The sequence below is a fragment of the Sphaerodactylus townsendi genome, linkage group LG08 (assembly GCF_021028975.2).
Source record: "Sphaerodactylus townsendi isolate TG3544 linkage group LG08, MPM_Stown_v2.3, whole genome shotgun sequence".
NCBI classification, from domain to species: Eukaryota; Metazoa; Chordata; class Lepidosauria; order Squamata; family Sphaerodactylidae; genus Sphaerodactylus; species Sphaerodactylus townsendi.
In genome coordinates, this window is record NC_059432.1 from 26,602,809 (window position 1) to 26,622,735 (window position 19,927).

At 45.4% G+C, this 19,927-nt stretch overlaps 1 protein-coding gene across 1 annotated transcript in view; it reads right to left on the minus strand.

Annotated features, from left to right (window-relative positions):
• SLC29A3 (solute carrier family 29 member 3) overlaps nucleotides 1-19,927 on the minus strand; it is a 35,231-nt gene extending 15,304 nt beyond the window's left edge. The window contains exons 1-3 of the mRNA XM_048507043.1: nucleotides 19,832-19,927; nucleotides 17,324-17,625; nucleotides 753-835 (exon numbers count right to left, since the gene is read on the minus strand). Of these exons, the coding sequence (XP_048363000.1) occupies nucleotides 753-835; nucleotides 17,324-17,625; nucleotide 19,832 (386 nt within the window). The 5' untranslated portion in view covers nucleotides 19,833-19,927. The remainder of the gene's footprint in view (nucleotides 1-752; nucleotides 836-17,323; nucleotides 17,626-19,831) is intronic.

The following is a 19,927-nucleotide window of genomic DNA, read 5'->3' on the forward strand; positions in this document are numbered from 1 at the left end:
CGTAATAGGTTTTGTGAAATGGATTTCCAACCTGGGAAATATATAAGAAAAGCAGGCAATCTCATCATCTCTGTGTCCCCCCCCCCTTTGCTTTGGGTGCCTTTCCCCCTTTCCATGGTTCACTGAAAACAAAAACCGTTTTCAATGATAACAACCTCAGTTAATGGAGGACATCAAAGCAGTGACCGAAAGTGCCGTTTCAACAAATGAGGCTGTCCACCGGTGGGATGTTCTGAGGAGCAAATCTTCCTTCACGGCCAGTAAAGTGTGCCCACATTTCAACTCCCACTATGGCCATGGGATTTATCAGATGGCTACTCACAGGTTCACTTCCTAGAATGTGGGCAGGATAAGATAAGAGGCTTCAGCATCCCTGGAAGATCACAGGACAGATTCTCAGAAAATATAATTCCTGCTTCGTGGGGAGTCAAGAAGGGGAATCACTGGAGTTGTTTTGCAGAGATTTTCACCCAATAGGTGGGAGACAGCTCTCATGTGCTGCTTTTCCAGTTCTCCTGGCAGGTTCCCTACCCCTGGGCTAAGAGAAACAGTAAATGACAGTAAGACATAATCGCTTTGAGAAAGTTGTGCTCTAAAGGGTTTTTTGGGCTGAATCCGTTTGTTCATCAAGAGTTTTTAACATGGTGAATAGCTTACCGCTGAGCTAACACTGCATCCTGGGGAGAGAAGTGGCATGTCCAGAGACACAGAAAGAAAGAACAGACCAAGGTGACTAATGCAGCTACACTTACTTGTTGACTAGTAGGAAGTTCCCAATCAAGCACAGCACCGAAGGCACAGTGGAGGCCACAGAAATGTAGCTTTCAAAGAAGTCCTAGGTGGAAAAAAAAATAGTCAGAGATGGTTTGAAAAAAAAATCCCAGGGCAAAAACAACAAGAACATGACCTGCTCTGTCCTGAGTCTCTCTTTCACAAATCAGAAACACCAAGACAACGCAGCTGAAAGTCATGGCCTTCTGAAGCTTCCAGGACTGAGGAGCTGGCTCAGTGTATAAACCTACAGCATTCCACTTAGTTAGCTGAGGAGCGTGTCTATTTTGGTAAGCTTCAAACCTTTTTACAGTCTCCCAGTCCTCTGGAATGTGCATTGCATGAGAGCCCTTTCCTCATTTCTAATCAAACACAATAAAAACATGAGAGGAAGCGGGAAAGGGTCAGTTTCTTTTTCATTCCCTTCATTCTCATGAATTGCACTGCGGGCCAAGACACCCAGTGTGAACCCCAGCAATTTTAAGCTACTGCACCTGATTCCAGAAGGAACAGAAACATCCTCCAAATTCTAGAGCCGTATTGTAAATGGGCACTTACCTGTTCACTGTACCAGGGTTGCATTGTGACACACTATGCTCTGGGCTGCAGTGTGTCACAGTTCCAAAGAGAACTGGGGGGGGGGGGGGGGGGGATTCATTTTCCCTGAGAATCTCAGCTTCACTTTTTTCTACTTCTCATCTGAATGTGCTTGAAACTGCAGGCCATGCTTCCTGCCATCCCATAAAAAGGTTCACTATTCTACCTTCATACACATGAGTGGCACATCTAGAAATTCTCTCATTTAGTTATGTGGATAAAACCAGGGTACAGAAGTAGACGAGGGAAGAGTTGGTTCTCGTCCTTTTTCAGCCTTTCGGATTCATGAATTAATTATACAGGCATTACACAGGAGGGAAAGGAAGACCAGCAGACTCTGTCACTGACTTATTCACAGAAAATAATACAGCCCTGCAAATCGTGCCTCTCTTCTATTTTTTGCTGCAAGAAATTCTCAAACTGTCTGTATCGTTACATCTAATAGTAAATTGGACAGCCTTCGCATGGTTTTTTTTTTAAAAAAAAGGCCATTCACAGAAAAGGGGGAGGGAGAATCTCTGCATCCTCAGGGATTCCGAAGACACCCACACAAATCTGAGTGCAAAGTAACCAAAAGAAAAGGACAAACCCTGGCCCCAGAACAGTCTCCTGGGGACTGAATACACCCATTCACTAGGTCCTGGTGCTCCTGGAGCGTATATGTTGAGAAACAGTTAAAAGGGGTGAGAATCGAGTGGGCAGCCTCTAGGTGAGACTTGGAGAACTTCTGGGATTACAACTGATCTCTGGATGACAGGTGTTAATCAGATCCTGCGGAGGAAAAGGGCTGCTTTGAAGAAAGGGGCCATTTACACCCTACTAAGGTGCACTCTTCTTCCCAGGCCCAGCCCTCAAATCTCCAGGAATTTCCCAACCCAGAGTTGGCAACCCTAGGTGAAGGACAGGGGAGGGGAAATCCATCTGCTCCAGTCCCCAGAGAGTTCCAGAGTATAGGAGGGAATTTGAGGGTGGGCAGATGGAATCTCCAGATTTTTATTTATTTATGTATTTATGTATTATTAATTTTATATACCGCCCTCCCCCTGAGGGCTCAAATCATTATCCCTCTTCCACAATTCATCAGTTTGTTTCACATACGGGAATACTGAAAAGCGGAATATCACCCATGGCTTCTCACAGGAGGGCAGACAGCTTGTCATCCTGAGGTGAGCTTCAGTGCCCAGAACTGGTTCTGGGAAATTCCAAGGATGCTGAACTAATGGAGCTGAATCACATTTCCCAAACAGAAGCCCTTCCTTTTTTTTCTCGTGCATCAGACCAATAAGCCATCTACGACCAGCCTTCTAAGTCATTGATGACAGGTTTATAACAGAGGGGATGACTCCATATGAGCTACACCTTCTCGAGTGTGCTACAACCACCTCTGTATAGAGGGGTAATATCTGCAGATACTTCTTCTTTCCTTTTCCAAATGGCAAAAATTATCCCCCAGCTCCAGCCAGAAACCCTGCCCGATGCTGGCAAGGTGCTTTTGCAAAGTAGCTTTTTATTCAGCTTAAGTTCAGCAGCAGAAGCAGCTGGGTTCCTGCTGGGCTAAAAAAGCAGTTCAGGCCCTGGGTGACGGAGCGAGGCACTGGAGCATTACCTGGATCACAGGGCATGAAATTAGCAGCAGCAAGCAGGTGGGAGCCAAGAACAGTTTGCAACTAACTGTGAGCTCATCTTCAGACAGCCGAGGCCCACTTCTAGGCTGCATCTATGCTAACCCCACAGACCCTTCTGCTCACACTGTGGGCCCCAGCAGAAGCCAGCTCCAAAAACCAGGTGGAATGCCAGAGGTTTCAACAGCAGTGGAAACACCAGCCTCTTAAGAGCTGTTTTGAAAGTCAGTGTAGCACAGTGGTTAAGAGCAGGCGAACTCAAATCTGTAGAACTGGGTTTGATTCCCCACTCTGCCAAATGCGGAGGCTTAACTGGCGAAGCGGATTTGTTTTCTCACTCCTAAAAATTTCGCCTGGGTGACCTTGGGCTAGTCCCAGTTATTCAGAGCTCTCTCAGACCTGCCTCCCTCACAAGGTATCTATTGCGGGGAAAGGAAAAGAAAGGCGTTTGTAAGCCCCTTTGAGTATAAATCCAAACTCTTCTCTCCTTCTTTGGCTCAGACAGATTCTGAACTGGAGTTTTCAAGGAAGCGGTTACAGTCACAGACAGATTCATTCACAGCCTTTTATTGTAAAAATAAATAAATCCAGATCGGTAATCTAAATTCTGTGAGCTGCCCAATTTTTGCCTAACGTGTTTTTCTGCTGGGGCAGAGTATGCTGAGGTAACTGATCTGCCTCTGGGCCCTGGAAATCTTTTCAAGGTTTCACTTAGGTAACACACACTCACTCCTTAGCCAAACTCTGTGATGATGGTGGACTAGAAACTTGCTCTTTTTATTTTTTAAAAGAATGAAAGCAAGATCCTCAGCTGCATTTTTCATCCAGTGCATGTTACGTACTTTGCTGTGTTTCCTTGGATTGGTAGGATATACTAATACAGAGTTAGTATAGTCAGGCAAGAAGGACAAGTACATGTGCAGCAATCCCCAAAAGGCACATAGCAGTCTCCACTCCCTTCCTGCATCCCCATCAGATGTGCAGAGCTACAGAAGACATCTATGCATGCATTCACTCTGCAAATCACTACATTCCACCCAACATTGCTAGCACTAAGGCCCCTTCCGCACATGCAGCATAATGCACTTTCAATCCACTTTCAATGCACTTCGCCACTGGATTTTACTGTGCGGAATGGCAAAATCCACTTGCAAACAATTGTGAAAGTGGACTGAAAGTACATTGTTCTGCATGTGCAGAAGGGGCCTGAGACCTCCTTGGATGCCACTCAACAAATGACAGGCAGGGAGACTGGCCCCACAGATTCAAACAATTACTCAAACAGCCTTGTCTTCTACTCCTTCGTTGTCACCTCCCAGCCAACAGACCTCAAGCTAACCAAGCTGCTAAACTTGAAGCTTCCCTTCTCATTGCACCAGGTTTGCATCAGGCTGCATCAGGCTAAGCTGCTTCTTGCACTCCATGTTCAAACCTCAAGTATGTACACCAGGAGGGCAAAAAAGAACCCGAGAGGGCAGGGCAGAATACCCGCCCTTCCTGTATGCACCACTCATAAGAACCAGCCATTCCTCTGGCCCAATACACTGTCTGAAGGGCGGGGGGGGGGGGGGGGTTAGGGTTTGCTGGCCATATGGTTTGAGAAAAGTACGTGCACTGAATCACCAACCTAAGCCAAGATTCACACACACAGATGTTCCCAAAAACTTAGTGCCAGCCAATACCGGATCAGGTTCAAGTCTCATCTCATTCACTGGTCAAATCTCTAACATCTCTGTGCCTCATTACAGAACTGCAGCCTCCACACCTCTTCTTTCTGGTCATTTATTATCAGGAAGAATCTCCGACTGCGCAGCACCTTAAGAAACCTCCAGATGGAGGGAGCTATAATTAAATAGCACGCTGCAGGAGGTCTCTTTGCATGACAGGGATTGGCTCTAATCAGTGAGAGAGAGGGGGAGAGGGAGATGCCGGGACTCATGTCTGCCTGGAAATGCCACCCTCTGATCTGGAAGTCATCCTCCCTAACACCTGACAGGGGCATACCCTCTGTGGTTACTTGGTGGAGAGGGAAAGGCCCCCTGCCCCTGCTTTGGGGCCCTGCTGCCTCTCAGAGTGGCACTGAGGGCATATGTTGTAGTTGAACCTTGGCACAAATTCAGCCCTAGTTCTAGTCCTCAATAACCAAGAATGGCTTACTCATGGCACCAAACAATCCAGACTGCTAGGCTTACACACCCACACCCACACTCCTGAGACTTTACTTGACCATTATTGCAAGTCAGAGTTTCCCGAAATAGTAGGTCAGGCCTCATCAGCAGGCTGCCAGACTGCTTGCTGTGCAATCAACTTGGCAAGTTGGACATATGTGCGCATCAGGCCATTTCGGCTGGCATTTCAGTTCACTTGAGTGCATCTGATAATGGTGGTGGCGGCATCATTAAAATTCCTGTGTAACAGCCATGGGACTGTGCCCGTCTTCTGGGTTTAAGTGCTGGAAAATATGTAAAATCTCTGATTTCTGTTGCTTCTCAGAAGGAATAAACCATGTCTCCTGGTGCAAAGACGAGGGCAAGAAGCCAAGGAAAAGCAGGTATCCTTGTTGGAAAAGTGGACTGTGGAGTTAAAAGCTTCTGTCCAATCCATTTAATGAGCGTAAGCAAAATCAGACAGAAATATCTACTATAGCTCTTTTATTTTTTTTAATCTCACCCTTCCTCCAAGGAGCTCAAGGCCAGAACAGCGCAATGAGTTCTCCCCCCTCCCCATTTTATCCTCACAACAACATAGGATAGGTCAGGCTGACCAAGTGGTCCCAGGTCACCAAATCTGCATCCGTATACAAAGTATGAAAGGAATCCCAGTAAACATACTAGCCTTCAGACAGTAACATAACCTCTGCAAAAGGAAAACTTCTGAAACCTACATAAGTTTTGCAAATAAAGCAAATCTGCAGATTCCTTGTTTGTTACAATTTATCTTGCTTTTTAAAGAGGCTTGTCACGAGGAGCTATAGAGGCTCAGAAGCCCCTTGTAGTTATTTCTGCAGACCTAGATGATCCTAACTCACATTTCACGCCTACCACTACAGTCACAAGATTCCTTAAATTAAAAGGAAAAAAGGAAAAGCTATGTTTTTAGAATACTCCATGGATTTTGACATATGACAAGGTTCACCCTCTTTGTGGCCTTGCAGATTATGATCCACCACTACAAATGTTCAATCTGTGATGATTCCTGCTGAAAACACAGAAATCACCAGTGTACAAACACATACGCAGCCGATGCTCCAGGAATCCTTGTTCCCAGGGGTGGCTCAAGTCAGCCGCTTTCTTGCTGTGCCTGCTGGCCCAAGAACTGCTTCCTCTGAACGTCAAAGGACAGGACAGGAGAGCCAGGGTTTGTTCAGCTTCCGATGCCGCTGGCCACCTTCAGTGGCTAAAGCTAAACCATTTAATTTTTCAGGGTTAGCAAGCAGCACTTCCCATAAGCAATAAAGATCACTTAGTGATTTCCTTAGCCCCTACCCCACCCCCGTGCCCCACGTCAGCCCCCTCAATGTCCTTCTTTAAATTAGAACATCTTGTAGCCTGGCTGGATTATATAAACCTCAGGGAAAAGGGTTCCCCCAAGCAATTCAGCAATAATAGTGCAACCACACGACACTGCTCATTTCCTTTTCACATAAGGCAACCATAACCACCCACACACGCAGAAGTCAAACACGCACACACAAACACACAAAGCCATTTGGGGGCATTACAAAAGCCAACAACCCAGTTTAGTTACCTTGCCAGGTTGTTTTGCCCAAGTTGCAAGTGTTTGGGGACAAGGGAAGAATAAATATTTTGTGCCTGTTAACCTTGCAAACAAGATCATAGCAATTACAAGCCCAGTTCCTTATGCAGGTTTATATCGAGTTGTTGATGGATCAAAAGGAAAGAGACAGGGGTTCAGAAAGGCTCTCCCTGCCTTCTTAGCCTGGAGGAAATTCTTATCTGTACTGAAAGGTAAAATAATTTTTTTCTGCATTGGTAAGTAGAGATTAATCTTTATAGCCTGATAGCCAGATCTTAGCCATGTTTACTGAGAAGCAAGTTCTACCAGTTTCAACAGGCTCAGGACTTGCTGAAATCTTATGTATTTTCCAAGTTCAGTTTGGGATCTCTGAAACCAGAGAGCCTTTAACAACTCAAGGCTTCTGCAAGTTACTTGATAAAACATGTGAACATCACAAGACCAGATGCCTGAAGCCAACAAACTGGCTATTTAGTTCACATCAATATTTTAAATTCAGCCCCCCCCCAACATAATAACAATATATAGGGTAGTCTACCATGCTATATTGATGGTAAACTTTGCAACTGTTGGAATTTTGCTTGTAAGGATTTAGGCAATATCCTTTTAGCGCCTATCCTTCCTGTCTAGTTTCTTCCTGCCACCCATGCAAAGACCCCTCCACCATTTTGCCCCAGCCCTACTTTCTGACCTCCTTCTGGTTTTTCAGGCAGGTGGCAACCAACTAGCTAGAAGCTGAAGACTCCCCAGGCCTATCAACCTCCTTTATTCCCAACTCACATTCCCTCCAGGGTGTGCTTTCTGTATCCATTTTCTATGCTCTACACCCTTCCTTCAGCCCACCTGCCACCTCTGCGATATCAGGTCTCTTAGCTTCATGTTCTGCCAGGACTTTTTCCCAGTTCCCCAACATCCTTTATGTCAGGTTTTTAATGCTAGCCAAAAGGGCCACATTCCCCTCTCTCATAGACCTGGAGGAAAATACGCTTTCTTCACTGAGAGCTCCAACTGAACTGTCAGAGGCTTCACTGCTCCAAAGGTAAATGTGCCCCTGTTTTTATCCCACCTTTCCTCCACATACTTTAGGGCACCATACTTATACCATTCCCCAAACCCTGTAGAAACCGTGATTAATCAATGGTCACCCAATGAGGGATCTGAACTGATGTCTCCTGAGACCATGTCAAAGTATGGAGCTTCACTGCTTCTCTAACAGTGCAATCATAAACAGAGAGAATCCACTGACTCTGAAAGATGTAACTCTGCATAGGATGGCACCGTGTAGCACTTGCATACATTTCTACTTACATGTAGGTACTTACTTTTCTACTTACATGTACTCTACTCCTATCCGGTACTCATTCCGCATCTTCTATGAGCAGGCAGACTAAGGCCTCTTCATTTTGGACACTGCATGGATGTGAGGGAATGCTTCCATGATGCAACACAGGCAGCAGGGAAGTAAACCTGATTCTACAGGTTTATATTATTATTATTTAGAAAACTTATTTGCCTCTCCACAAACTACCACCAGGTGGCTCAACACAGATTTTTCTACAGTGAAGTGTCAAGAGGATATTGCATTAGGACACTGAAAACATGTTGTGGCTCAGAGCTAAGGCCACCAATGTATCCAAGATCCCGTGGACCACAATATATGCCTGGAAGACAATACACACCAAAGGAAGCCACGTGCTCCCAAGTGCAAGTCTGCGAATGTGAATTCAGGGAGTGGGGCAAGAAGGACACCCTGGGGGGAGGTGCTGGTCAGTGAAAGGGAAGGGCATGTCAAAGGTGGCAGGTCATCTACTTGGCACAGAGGAGGTCCCGGGCTTAGCATATGGCACCCCTAATTAAAAGGATCAGGTAGTTGGTGATGTGAAAGTCCTCTACCAGAGGCCCAGGAGAGCAGCTTACAGTTGCCAACACCCAGCTTGACAGACAAATGATATGACTCGGAAGGACTCATGAGTTCAAGACCCACACCCCTCAATGCTAATGGCTTCTACTAGGTCCTCAGGGGTTTTCCTTCTGGCATCACTGACTCTCCTGTTGGAGTTCTGAATACTCTTTGGAAGGTAGAAATGGCAACAACGGGACACACAATTATTCCCAAATTGCTCACTGTTGCTGAGTAGGGCCTGATTGGCTGCTTAGTATTCTAAGGAAACAGTGGAAATAAAACTACTTTGGGACAATAGCTAGGCTGCAGAAAGACCAAATCCTTAATGCAACCCAGATTAGAGCTCATTTATGGCAGTAACTGTGAACACTCACCACCATCATATCTGTGAGGTACTGTTTAGCAGGGCTGGGCTGATGGCACAGGAGAATCTATTGCAGGTTGGCCCACAACGCCACCTGGGTGAATTCTCAGTGGCCCACAGTAACTTGTTTGCAAAGGACTTCGAGGACAAAAGAACCATCTCAAGCAGGACCACATCTTGGACACCACGCTAATTCAGAGAATGTTTTAGACACTATTGGGTCATCAACACTTAAGTAAATTTCAGCTATTGCAACTTCGGGATGTGGACAAAGAACATGGAGTATTTCAGCCTACCAGATACCTGCCCAACTCTGCTTTTCTTGGATTACAACATTCGGCAGAGAGAATGGCTGGTTGGGCTGGGCCTGTCAAAATCACCAAAATTTAATACATTCTTATTTGGTTACAGAATATGCAGAAAGCCCCAAATTCAGTTTCAGGTGACCACAATTTGAACCACATAGCAAAAGCAGAAAGTGGAGGATTTCTCTTGACAGCAACAGAGAGATTCAAGAAAACATAAAGTCCTTCTGTAACTGCAGACAAGTCAAGGAGGAGAACCTCTGCTGTATGACACATTGCTCCATGATCAAGGAGGCATGAGCCAGGGGCACAGATTTCCATATGGAGATGGACTGCAGAGTTCTGAAGGATACGTTCAAACATCTGAAATGTAATCATGGCCCACCGCAGGGATGGCTTCTTCATTTTGTTTTTTGTTTTAAGATGCTAAGTACACTGTCTGAGATAAGGGGCACTCCGGGGTTGCAATCCTATGCACCAGGAGTAAGCCCCACTGAACATAATGAAACTGGCTTCTAAGTAGACATGCTTAAAAATGGGAACACACTTATTAATGAGTATATTCATAAGGTTAAGTCTATAGCTTTCTTATCCTGCCCCAGATACTCTTTTGTAACCAGCCAACTGACCAGGATAACACTCTCTAAGAAATCTGAGAGAAGTATGAAAAGGAAACAGGTTTGCTTTTGAGTCACCTTCTGAAAACTTCGGGGGATTGTAAACTCAGGGACACTTAAAATAGTTTTATCTCTCCACAGATGTTTAAGAGGAATACTACCTCACATTATATTTTGTAACAATGTAACATGCTGACAGGTACAGCAAAGAGACAGCTGTTAAGTTATCAGCGCAAAAACACCTTTTGAGTTCTGACTTGTGGGGGGGGGGGAGGAGGAGGAACGGGGAATGTTAAGCAAAATGTTTGCATTTTCCCCACTGCAGATCACCCCCTTCAGTGCTGCTTTGCAGGGGAACAGCCCAGAGTTTCAATACACGAGGGGACCGCAGAAGATATAGCTCTGGCATGAAGAAAGAGGCTCAGAAAAGTGAAAAAGAAGTTTAACACACAGTACGAACCCCTTCAATACCAGTTCTTTCCCCACAGGTGTCACAGGCAGTCCATTAGAAGTCAGATGCATCTCACCCAAAATGTTACAACTTACACAGTATCACTGGAGCCGTTACATTTGATGGGGCTCAGCACATTAATCCCTGCATCTACTCCCACATCAGCTTGTTAAATCTGCAGAGTGCACTGGGACCCTTCAAGATGAAAGACAAATATCCCCAGGTTGCTGTTACAACACACAGAGATTGATGGAGTGACCCAGAGAGGATAAACAGCATTACTTGTTTGAATGAGCTGATACTACATGCGTGTTGGAGCACTAACAGTGATGGAGCACTCGAGCCATTTTTCCCGCGCCATACAAGAAAAGTGGCCACATTCAGACCCCAAACAATGTTACTGGGATGCCCTTCCCACTGGGATTCAGTTGAGGGTATGCTGGGGTTCCATACTAAGTGGAGGTGTAAAAAAATTGCTGCTTCTTGTCCCCAAAACGAACTAAGATATTGGATCTTCTGGCACTGAATTGCTAAAGCAAGAATATTCATGCAACTAGTGGATCAATTTCCAACAGGAATTTAAGCCAATGGTAAGCTCAACTATCGGCATTCCTACCAGTTAACTCAGGAAATTGCTGGTGATTAGAACTACCACTAACCATATCTCTTATAAAGGATGGCACTGATTTGTTTACGTGAGGTTTATGAGTAAAGATGTTTTCTCTAATCTAAGGGCCAATTCAGTCATTACGTCCGATGTAGAGCTTGTATAAATGAAAGTAGCACTTGCTTTTGATGTAACATGTTAATCAATGCACTGACGTATCAGATAATGGACCAAGTCCCAGCAGCATGAGTAGGAAGCCAACAATTCAAATCTCAGATAAGGAATTAACTGCCTGGATATCCATATACTGGCCCACTCTCATCAGTTCTCAGAAGCTAAGCAGGGTAGCCCTTGGATGGGAGGACACCAAGAAATTCCAAGGTCACTATCTAGAAGCAGGTAATGGCAAACCACCTCAGCTCATCTCTTACTTTTAAAACCCTTCAGGCTCACCACAAATTAGCTGGGATTTGATGGCACTTCCACCATCATTATGGCAAATAGCAATTTTGGCATTTCAGGTTTCCTGCACGAATTACTAAGCTGTAGTCAGACATCACATCAAATCCTGAGTGTGCACAAACCCAGTTTGCTTCCAGACTTGTCTCTGTGCCTCATCACCCGTCCCCCTGGCACCACTGAAGAAATCTTGGTTTTAAGCTAGATTTGGTTACACATGACATACATGTGGCCCTCTAGAATCAGAATCCTGGTTTGGGGAGGCTGGATTAAACAAACTCTAGTTTTAAGTAAGTCATGAGCCTGACTTCATACATCTTGGAGAACTGGAGGAAGCCTTATACTAGCAATACTTCATCGTGCTCCAGCACATAAGGAAAGCAGAAGAGGCGCTTGCATGTCAGCCTGGCAACAAGATAGTTCACGCACATCCTGACTTAAAATCACCTTGATGTGTCATCTGAAGGCATCTTTTCAAAGGATCTTGAGTATTTCATATTTATATGGTACGTTCATGACAATTTTATTATCAGAGTTTTTCGTTCCAATTTCCTTGCTGCTGTTCTTGCCACTGGTTATTCAACTGTTCTGAACTATCTCAAAATGTAATAAAGCACATGACACAACTAATTTGCGACTCGTTTTTCCAATCCCAAGTTGAGTCCTTCCAGCTCACAGACACCAGCAAGCAGAATTCCACCAGTCATGACTTATCTCAATACATCAGCATCAGGAACCAGTGTACAGGCACTCCTTTGTTATGGGAAGAAGCCAAACACTTGGAGGGGCAGCTAACACCCCCTCAGGAGAATCTCCAGTTGTGCTGGAGGAGCCCCAAGACTCTGAGTCAGCCTGCTTTGCCCTGGGAAAAAGCCCGGCCTTCTGACTCAGACTTGGCCCATGAACAAAATGTTTGCATTTTCCCCACTGTAGATCACCCCCTTCAATGCTGCTTTGCAGGAGAATAGCCCTAGAGCCTGCTGCTGAACCATAAATCTTCCCCAATTGACCTTCTCAAAGCCTTGAATGACTTCAGTCCCTCTGGAGTACTCCCATAACAGGGTGTGGCACCTTTAAATACTGGTAGACTGCTCCTGGAAGGAAGGAGCCTGCACCTCCATCTCTATGCGGTAGTACTGAATCTCTCGGTTCACCCTCAGCCCTCAAGGGAACAGCAGCATCTTCTTGACTTCTGTCCTTCAGCCTTGAGCAGGAGAACCAGAAAATAAAATGGATACAGTTTCTGCAAGCCCCCCCCCCCCCTCTCTCTCTCTCTTTTGGAATATGCAAGTTGGCTACAAAAGCATCAGGCTGTCTAGAGAAAGTGAGGATTTTCAGCAAAGCTGCAAATCAAGTATGTTAATTTTACCCATGCTAGAATTTCAGAAGCTAACACTTCAAACAGCATTAGCATCCAACCATGTACTCAAAAGGGGGAGAAACACATAATAAATTGTGCAGTTGCCCATCATGACAGACAAGTTTATGCTCACCCACGGACGTCATCAACCCTTTTGCAGAAAAAATATTTAAAAATCCAGGGGAAGAGGGGGGAGAAACCCCAAAGAAATAAGAAGAAAACGAGAGGCTGGACCCAAAGCAGGCTCTCTCCACTGCTGTGTTTGCATCAGGAAGCCTGGTCCATGAATCGAGATGTGACAACTTTCTAATCTCGCCTGCCAAGACCAGAGGCTCACTGCAGCAGCAGGCAGCCAGTTCACACCTGCCAGTGCTTTGGAAAAAGCCGTAAAGTATCATAGACAGCCTGCCGAATTCCAAACAGGTGCAAGCCTGGAAAAGCCTGGCCTGTCATTGGCACTGCTACAACCCCACTCTCACAACCACCTTTTGCATACATGCCTCATATAAGGGTGGCCCAGAGCCCAAAAGAAGGCAGACACAGAGACCCATAAATGTTGGCTTAGATCAGGGGTCGGCAACCTTTAACACCCAAAGAGCCATTTGGACCCGTTTTCCACAGAAAAGAAAACACTTGGAGCTGCAAATGAAGATAACACTATATATATTCTCATGCAGGGAGAAGTTCCTTTCTTTGGAGTCCATGTTTAACCATCGAAGCAAAAAAAAGGGGGGGAGGGTAAAAAGCCTGTTGTTTTGTACATGATTCAAATGACCAGCAATAGAACCCCCGTTTCACACATTTCTCTTTTCTTGTGTTGAAAGACACTGATTATGCCCCACCCCAAAAGAACCCTCTCAAATTCCACTTGGATGGTGGATCAAAATTGGTGCCTTTAATGGGGTTGTCAACTTCCAGGGGGGGCTGAACTTCTCCCCCCCTGAGAAAATGTCTGCCATGGAGGGTGGACTTGACAGCCATATTCTTCGCTGAGCATAGCCCCCGCCCTGGTCCCAAAAGCCACAGCTTCTGAGAATCTACCCCCAAATGTCCTGGGATTTGTCCGCCGGGAGTTGGCAACCCGTGACAACCATGACTGAGGATGATCCTGGCCTTCCTCCCTTCCATGGTCTACAAGCTTACCCTCCACTGGCTTACTCTGAAGTACACCTTCCACATGCAAGGCTTTCCCCATGTGCTCTTGCCCTCCTTGGCAATTCAGAAGCAAACAATTCCCACCCACCCCTGCCTCCCCATCAAACAGCCCCAACAAGTGCAACCTTGCAGGGCTGCAGGTAATAATTCCTTTAAAACCTGACATGGTCTTTCTCACCTGGACTCAGCCAGACTGCCATCCGCCAGGAAAGCCCCTGGAGTTCAGTGGGGCTGCTGGGGGGCTGCAACCCAAGGTGGTGCTGGGGTCCCCCATGTGGTCCCACCCCCCAAGAAAGACCTGGGGAGGGGGAAATGAGGCCACCCAAAGCAGGGTCGACCCCTGACACCCCCATTCAAGGGGGGGGCGGACTGAGGTTAGGATTGCGCTAAAAATCTGCAGTCTTGCAACTCCCTTCCATTTCCCGCCCTTCGCCGCTCACCTGTTCAAGAGGATCCACCAGCGGTGCTCCGCCCCCGCCCCGTGCCATCATCACCGGCATCAGCCAACCAGGCAGCTGGGACAGGGAAGCCGGAAGTGGCTTGGGATAGCCGTCTTGGGCTGTGCCTCTCTAGGAACAGGGACTCTTTCCCATTAACCATTAGGGCGACTCTCCAAAGGAAACTGAGAGAACCCAAGCCACGTGGAGCCGCAGTGCAAGGACAAAAGAGCCGCATGCGGCTCCGGAGCCTCGGGTTGCAGACCCCTGGCTTAGATTAAGAGCTAGCCATTCAGCTGAGGGTGCCACCAGCCCCTTTCCTGAGCAGACAGAGAATTTGGTGAAAGGAACAAGCTGCTCTCTCTGCCAGATTCTGAGGAAAGTAAGAGACTCTCACTTCTTCCAAACACAGCATGAAATGGGATAAGACCCACCTTTCCCTCAGTGATGGGACATAGGTATGGATGCAAATTCTGAAGTATGTTAGGGCCAAGTCATATAGAGCTCACCATCAAAGTAATACTGACATAATTACAACCAATTCTTACATCAGTAGAGATGAGTCTTTTGCGCTGAACAGCAGGCACTGAGTTGACCCTTGGGATGGTATATCCACTATTCAGTTGCTTCTCACCCTCACATGGATCTTCAACACATAATTCCCTCTTCACCCACCTACCCACAGCTATTTTCAAGCAGCACCTTAATTCAAGAAGCAGACAAAAATGCACTTTTGTGTTTCTGCAGTGTGTAAGGCCCTACTGGGGTCCCCTTCTGGAGGCAGAGCTTTTGCTTTACTTTTCTGGATATGGTGCTCCAATAAGCAAGTCATCATCATTCAGGCTACAGTCTATCCTGTGTGAACTTTGTATTAATCCTCCTTATAGTGCTTCGCAATCTGATAGCCAGGCTGGTAAGCCCCTGTTTGAGGTTGATAGCGCTTGCGGAAATTGGTTTTCCTAGACAGCTGTAGCAACCATTCTGCAGGACCCAGACCAGCAGCAACTGCTACAAACACAAAATTCTGAGAGTACCAGAGAAAAGCACGGTAGGAAGAGGAAAGAAGGGGGCCAGGCAGAGGCATAGCTCCAAGGGGAAGGGGGGGCATGGTGCACCAGGCGCGCTCCCCTGTGGGGGTGTGGTGAGGGCGTTCCAGGGCAGAGGACACACCAGTGCACCGGGTGCTTTTCCCCCTTGCTACGTCTCTGGGGCCAGGCGACCTGTTCATTTTTAGGAATATATTGGAAACATACCTCAAGTCTCCCAAACACAGCTGGTTTGCTTCCTCCCCCATGTTAGCTATCCTTCAAGAAGAAGGGGAACCCACATCAGAAAAATAGAGGGCCTTTTTAAAATAGAAGCTGTGAGGTTGGTTCAGCACAAGAATCAGAAATCTGCCTAATGATTCTGAAGCCCAAACGATTCATTCACCCTCTCCCAAGCCTTAGCAAATGCCGTCCGTCTCTTGTTAAAGTGAAGTCACAGATATTCCTGCCGGCTACTCTTGGCTGGGGACAAACAGAGGCCAAGCCCTGTGAGAGCAGCTTTATCTTAACCTTCATATCTGAATGACAAGTTGTGCATTTGTTGAACATGGCACAAGACCCTCCCATGACTACTATGTTGTGAGTTCTGAGTTGGATCAGGGTCTGGAACAACTATTAGCCATATACTTTTTACAGACATGACATTCCCCAGATTCAAGCTGCAGTGTGACAAGTGGCGTGGAGCTCTTCTTATTTGAAATGGCATGGCAACAGCAGACCCCACATGTCCATGGGATGAACAGCCCTAGAAGTAGGCAGAATGCCATTTCAAAAGCTCTGTGCTTGTTGCTATCACATACAGCAACAGCTTTTCTGTTTAAACACTTCTTTGTTTCATACACGTGATTTCTGGCTCCTACACTTTATACCTGTATGAATTATGATCTGAAAACATGATAGATGATCATAAAAATGTCTAGTGAGTGTCATTTTTAAGGCAACATCTTGACACTGACTTGGAAATTTTTATTTCAAATTCCTAAATGCCAGCATTATATTTTTAGAATTCTTGAGCAATCAAGCACATAGCATGTTTCTTGCCAGCTTCCGCTAGTTCAGACAAACTTTGCGTCTGCCTGGGTTGTCCAAATACAGAGGCCTTAGGAGAAATTCTGGACTACAAGGTAAACTTTACCGATGCACACAAGACCCGTCCCTGTAAGGTGTTTTTTTTGCAAATTAAAAAGAAAAGAAAGGTGACAAGAATTTTACTTTTGGCAATGTGCCAGAAAAAAGAAATGGTGCAGCTTCTACAGAACAAGAAGCTGGTTCCCTAGGAAAGACTGGCACTAGGAGAAGCACCACAGATTCTGTATGTCAAAGATCCCAGCTTCAAATGCCAACATATCCAGTTAAAAGGATTATGCAGTAGGTGGGGTGAAAGTGGTTGCCATTCAGAGCTGATAATACCGACCCTGACAGATCTGACTTATTATAAAAGCTTCATGTGATCGCATGCAGTCAAGGACTGCATCTCATGCTGTTGAGTACTTCCAAAACATGGAGGAAAGAGAACTGTCTTTAGTGGCATTTCTGTGGCAAGCGAAAAGTGCGCCCTGGCTTTTAGGCTGGAGACATATGGCAGAAAAAATCCTGGCAAAACATGCCCACATTTGAAAAATGCAAGTGAGAGGGAAAATAAGATTACAGTGAGACTGCAATGTCATCCATACCTACAGGTGTTGCTACCACTATCAGGTAAACAATGAATACTCCGCATCAACGCTGCATGTTAAGGAGCTCCTGCTCCTCTCTAATTATAATAAATGCAACAGCAGATCCACATATTAAACTGATGGTAAAGGGAGTGCTATTGATACAGCGATGTTGTTTTTTGTACAGCAATGCTAAAACATGAACGTGTCACACTTACACGGGTATCTGGTGGTCTCCGCTCTGCCGGAGACAGCTCTTCTGAGCAGTTCTGAAGTTTATACACCCAGTAATGCTTTGCAGTCATGATGAAGGACAAAGGCAAAAGAGAGCCAGTCCCCAGAAAGAAAAAAATAATATAGGTGCCATTGAAGTGGTCTCTAGGCTTGTATGATGCGGGTCTGTTCTGAACAGGCTCCTTCAGGAGTGGATCTTCTTCTTGGATCGTGGAGTCCGCTGTCTTGTATAAGGAATTAACACTGTCAAGGTAGCCATTTTCATCCTCTTCCGAATCAACAGACACTTTTGAGAGAAATTCAAAAGACTTATGTGAAACCTATGAACTATAGCAGGTGTAGTTTGCAATGCTCAGGATACATTCTTACAACCTCTTTGCTATTGAAGAACTCTGGAAACACAATTGCAATCACTGCCACAGACTGAGTCTCATGGCTCTAGTAAGACAACAAGGTTTACGCCAGCCGATCAGTTTTGTGGGCTGATCTACAAACATTCACACTGGAATAAAATCTTAAGTCTTTAAAATACCACAACACTCCTGTTTATTTTTGCTGCAGTGGACTAATATAGCTATCATTCTGGAATTGTTACAGGGATGTGGACTTTTCAGTGGGATTAGGCAGCCAAGAGAACAATGAGCAAGCCGTGAAACAGATATTTTAAAATTTAAATTTCACTTCAGTTGCAGGAGACCTCAGATAACCCTTTAGCACCCCTTACCCACCAGCACTATGGAAATAATAATACTGTCCTACCTTATAGAGACATTGGCCTTTCCCACACAATTATTTTAAAACATTTTGAGGTGGGAAATAAAACATTTCCTCCAGGGAGTTTTGCATTGTTTTTACCCTTGAACATTTTATTTGCAGCCTCAAAACGTTTTAAATGAATCCCCTTTTAAAACAATTCTCTGGTTAAAACATTTTGAAAACTTCTTCAGTTGCTGTGCAATCTATTTACTATGTTTCCCACAATTCTCTGCTTTCCTGAACTTTCTCCTTGGCATCATTTTTTGAACTCACTCAGTTCTCCCTCGCCTGTTTATTTGCAGCATTACTGCTTTTTAAATTGGGGGGGGGGGCAATCATCAAAGCATTCAGCGTACAAGGAGCAGAGCACTGCAGCACAAGACTTTGAAGCGCTGATTCAATGCAAAACTTTAAAAAGGGGGGAAATCATGTAATCATTTCGGGGGGGGTGCATGTGGACTTACATCATTGTAAAGTGGGGGAAATTGAAAATATTTTAGAAATGTTTTAGGTGATTTTTGTAGACAGGGTTATTGCAGGATTAAAATCTTGTACTTGCATCAGTTATGTTATCCTAAGGTACATGCACACTTCCTGTTGTTACTATTAAAGTTTAACCCATCAGTTTGTTGTTCCAACATGAAGTGATAGCTGCAAAAACTCCATGAAAACATGCCAAATTGCAAAATTTGGTCACTGTGAAGGTAGAAAAGCAGTATTAAACAACAGACTGACTAGATTCAAAGCAAGTCCTTCAGGTCTTTGGAACATAAAAGCTATCTAGAGAGTCCTCAGGAAGTCTGCATAGATTTTCAGAAAAATTTCCAAAAATTTTAAACAGACTTAAAAAAACAACAACATGGCTTTATTAAAAGAATTTTAGAATATTGAATTGGTTATTGTTCCACAATATTTTTTGTTGATTTATTTGTTTATGCAGGGGAGCGCAGGGGAAAATGTCTAGTTATGGAGATAAAGTTTGCAAGGAAATTTGGGGTAGCTGCTACATCTCATATGACCTCCAAATAAAAAGCTGATTTTAATGGAATTATGCAATTATTTTAATGCAATTATGTATCTAAGCTGCCTGTGTGTTTCATAGTGACAGTGTAATAGCTTCTACTAGGCTAAGCAAAAGCTCAGAAAGATGTGGAAACTTTTCAAATGACGCCAAGCTGCTTTTCAAGAAATATCCAAGTCCAAAGCATTTCAGAAAAAGTGGGCAACACTTTCTGCAGATGTCTGAATCCAAGAGAAGGCAAGAACGACTCCTTGCTTGGGTCTCTCCTGGGTCAAAAGCTGAGACCTGGCTCTTGCTTCCAACAGGAATGGCCAGCTCACACAAAGACTTTTTTCTCAGTGCAAACCCAGTTTCAGTTACAAACACGTCGATTCATGAGGAAACTGGATAAATAAATTTGGGCAATAAAAAGATAGAAAGAGGTGGGAAGAACTCCCGAGGCGAAGCTTCTCCTACAGACCCAAGGCATAAATATCCCGAGAAGCTTTCCAGAGCATGAACAGAGCGCACACCAGGATGGGTCAGAGCCATGATTAGGGCAAGGATTGGGATTGCCCTCTGTCCATGCTCTGACGTTCCCTCTGAGATCAACGATAGGCGTGAAGACGGGAGAAGTGAGCGGGGAGAGAAAGAGATGGCGCCAGGGAAGGGAGGAAGCCGGAACCAAGAGAGCGCAGCACAACAAAGGAGAGAGTCGGCAGGAGGAAGCACTTACTGTCGCCGGCCCCGCTGGCTTCCCCATCAACTCAGAGGCCGGCCGCACAGCCGGGCCTTTGCCCACAAGCTCCGCCGACGCTCCTGAAGCCGCTCC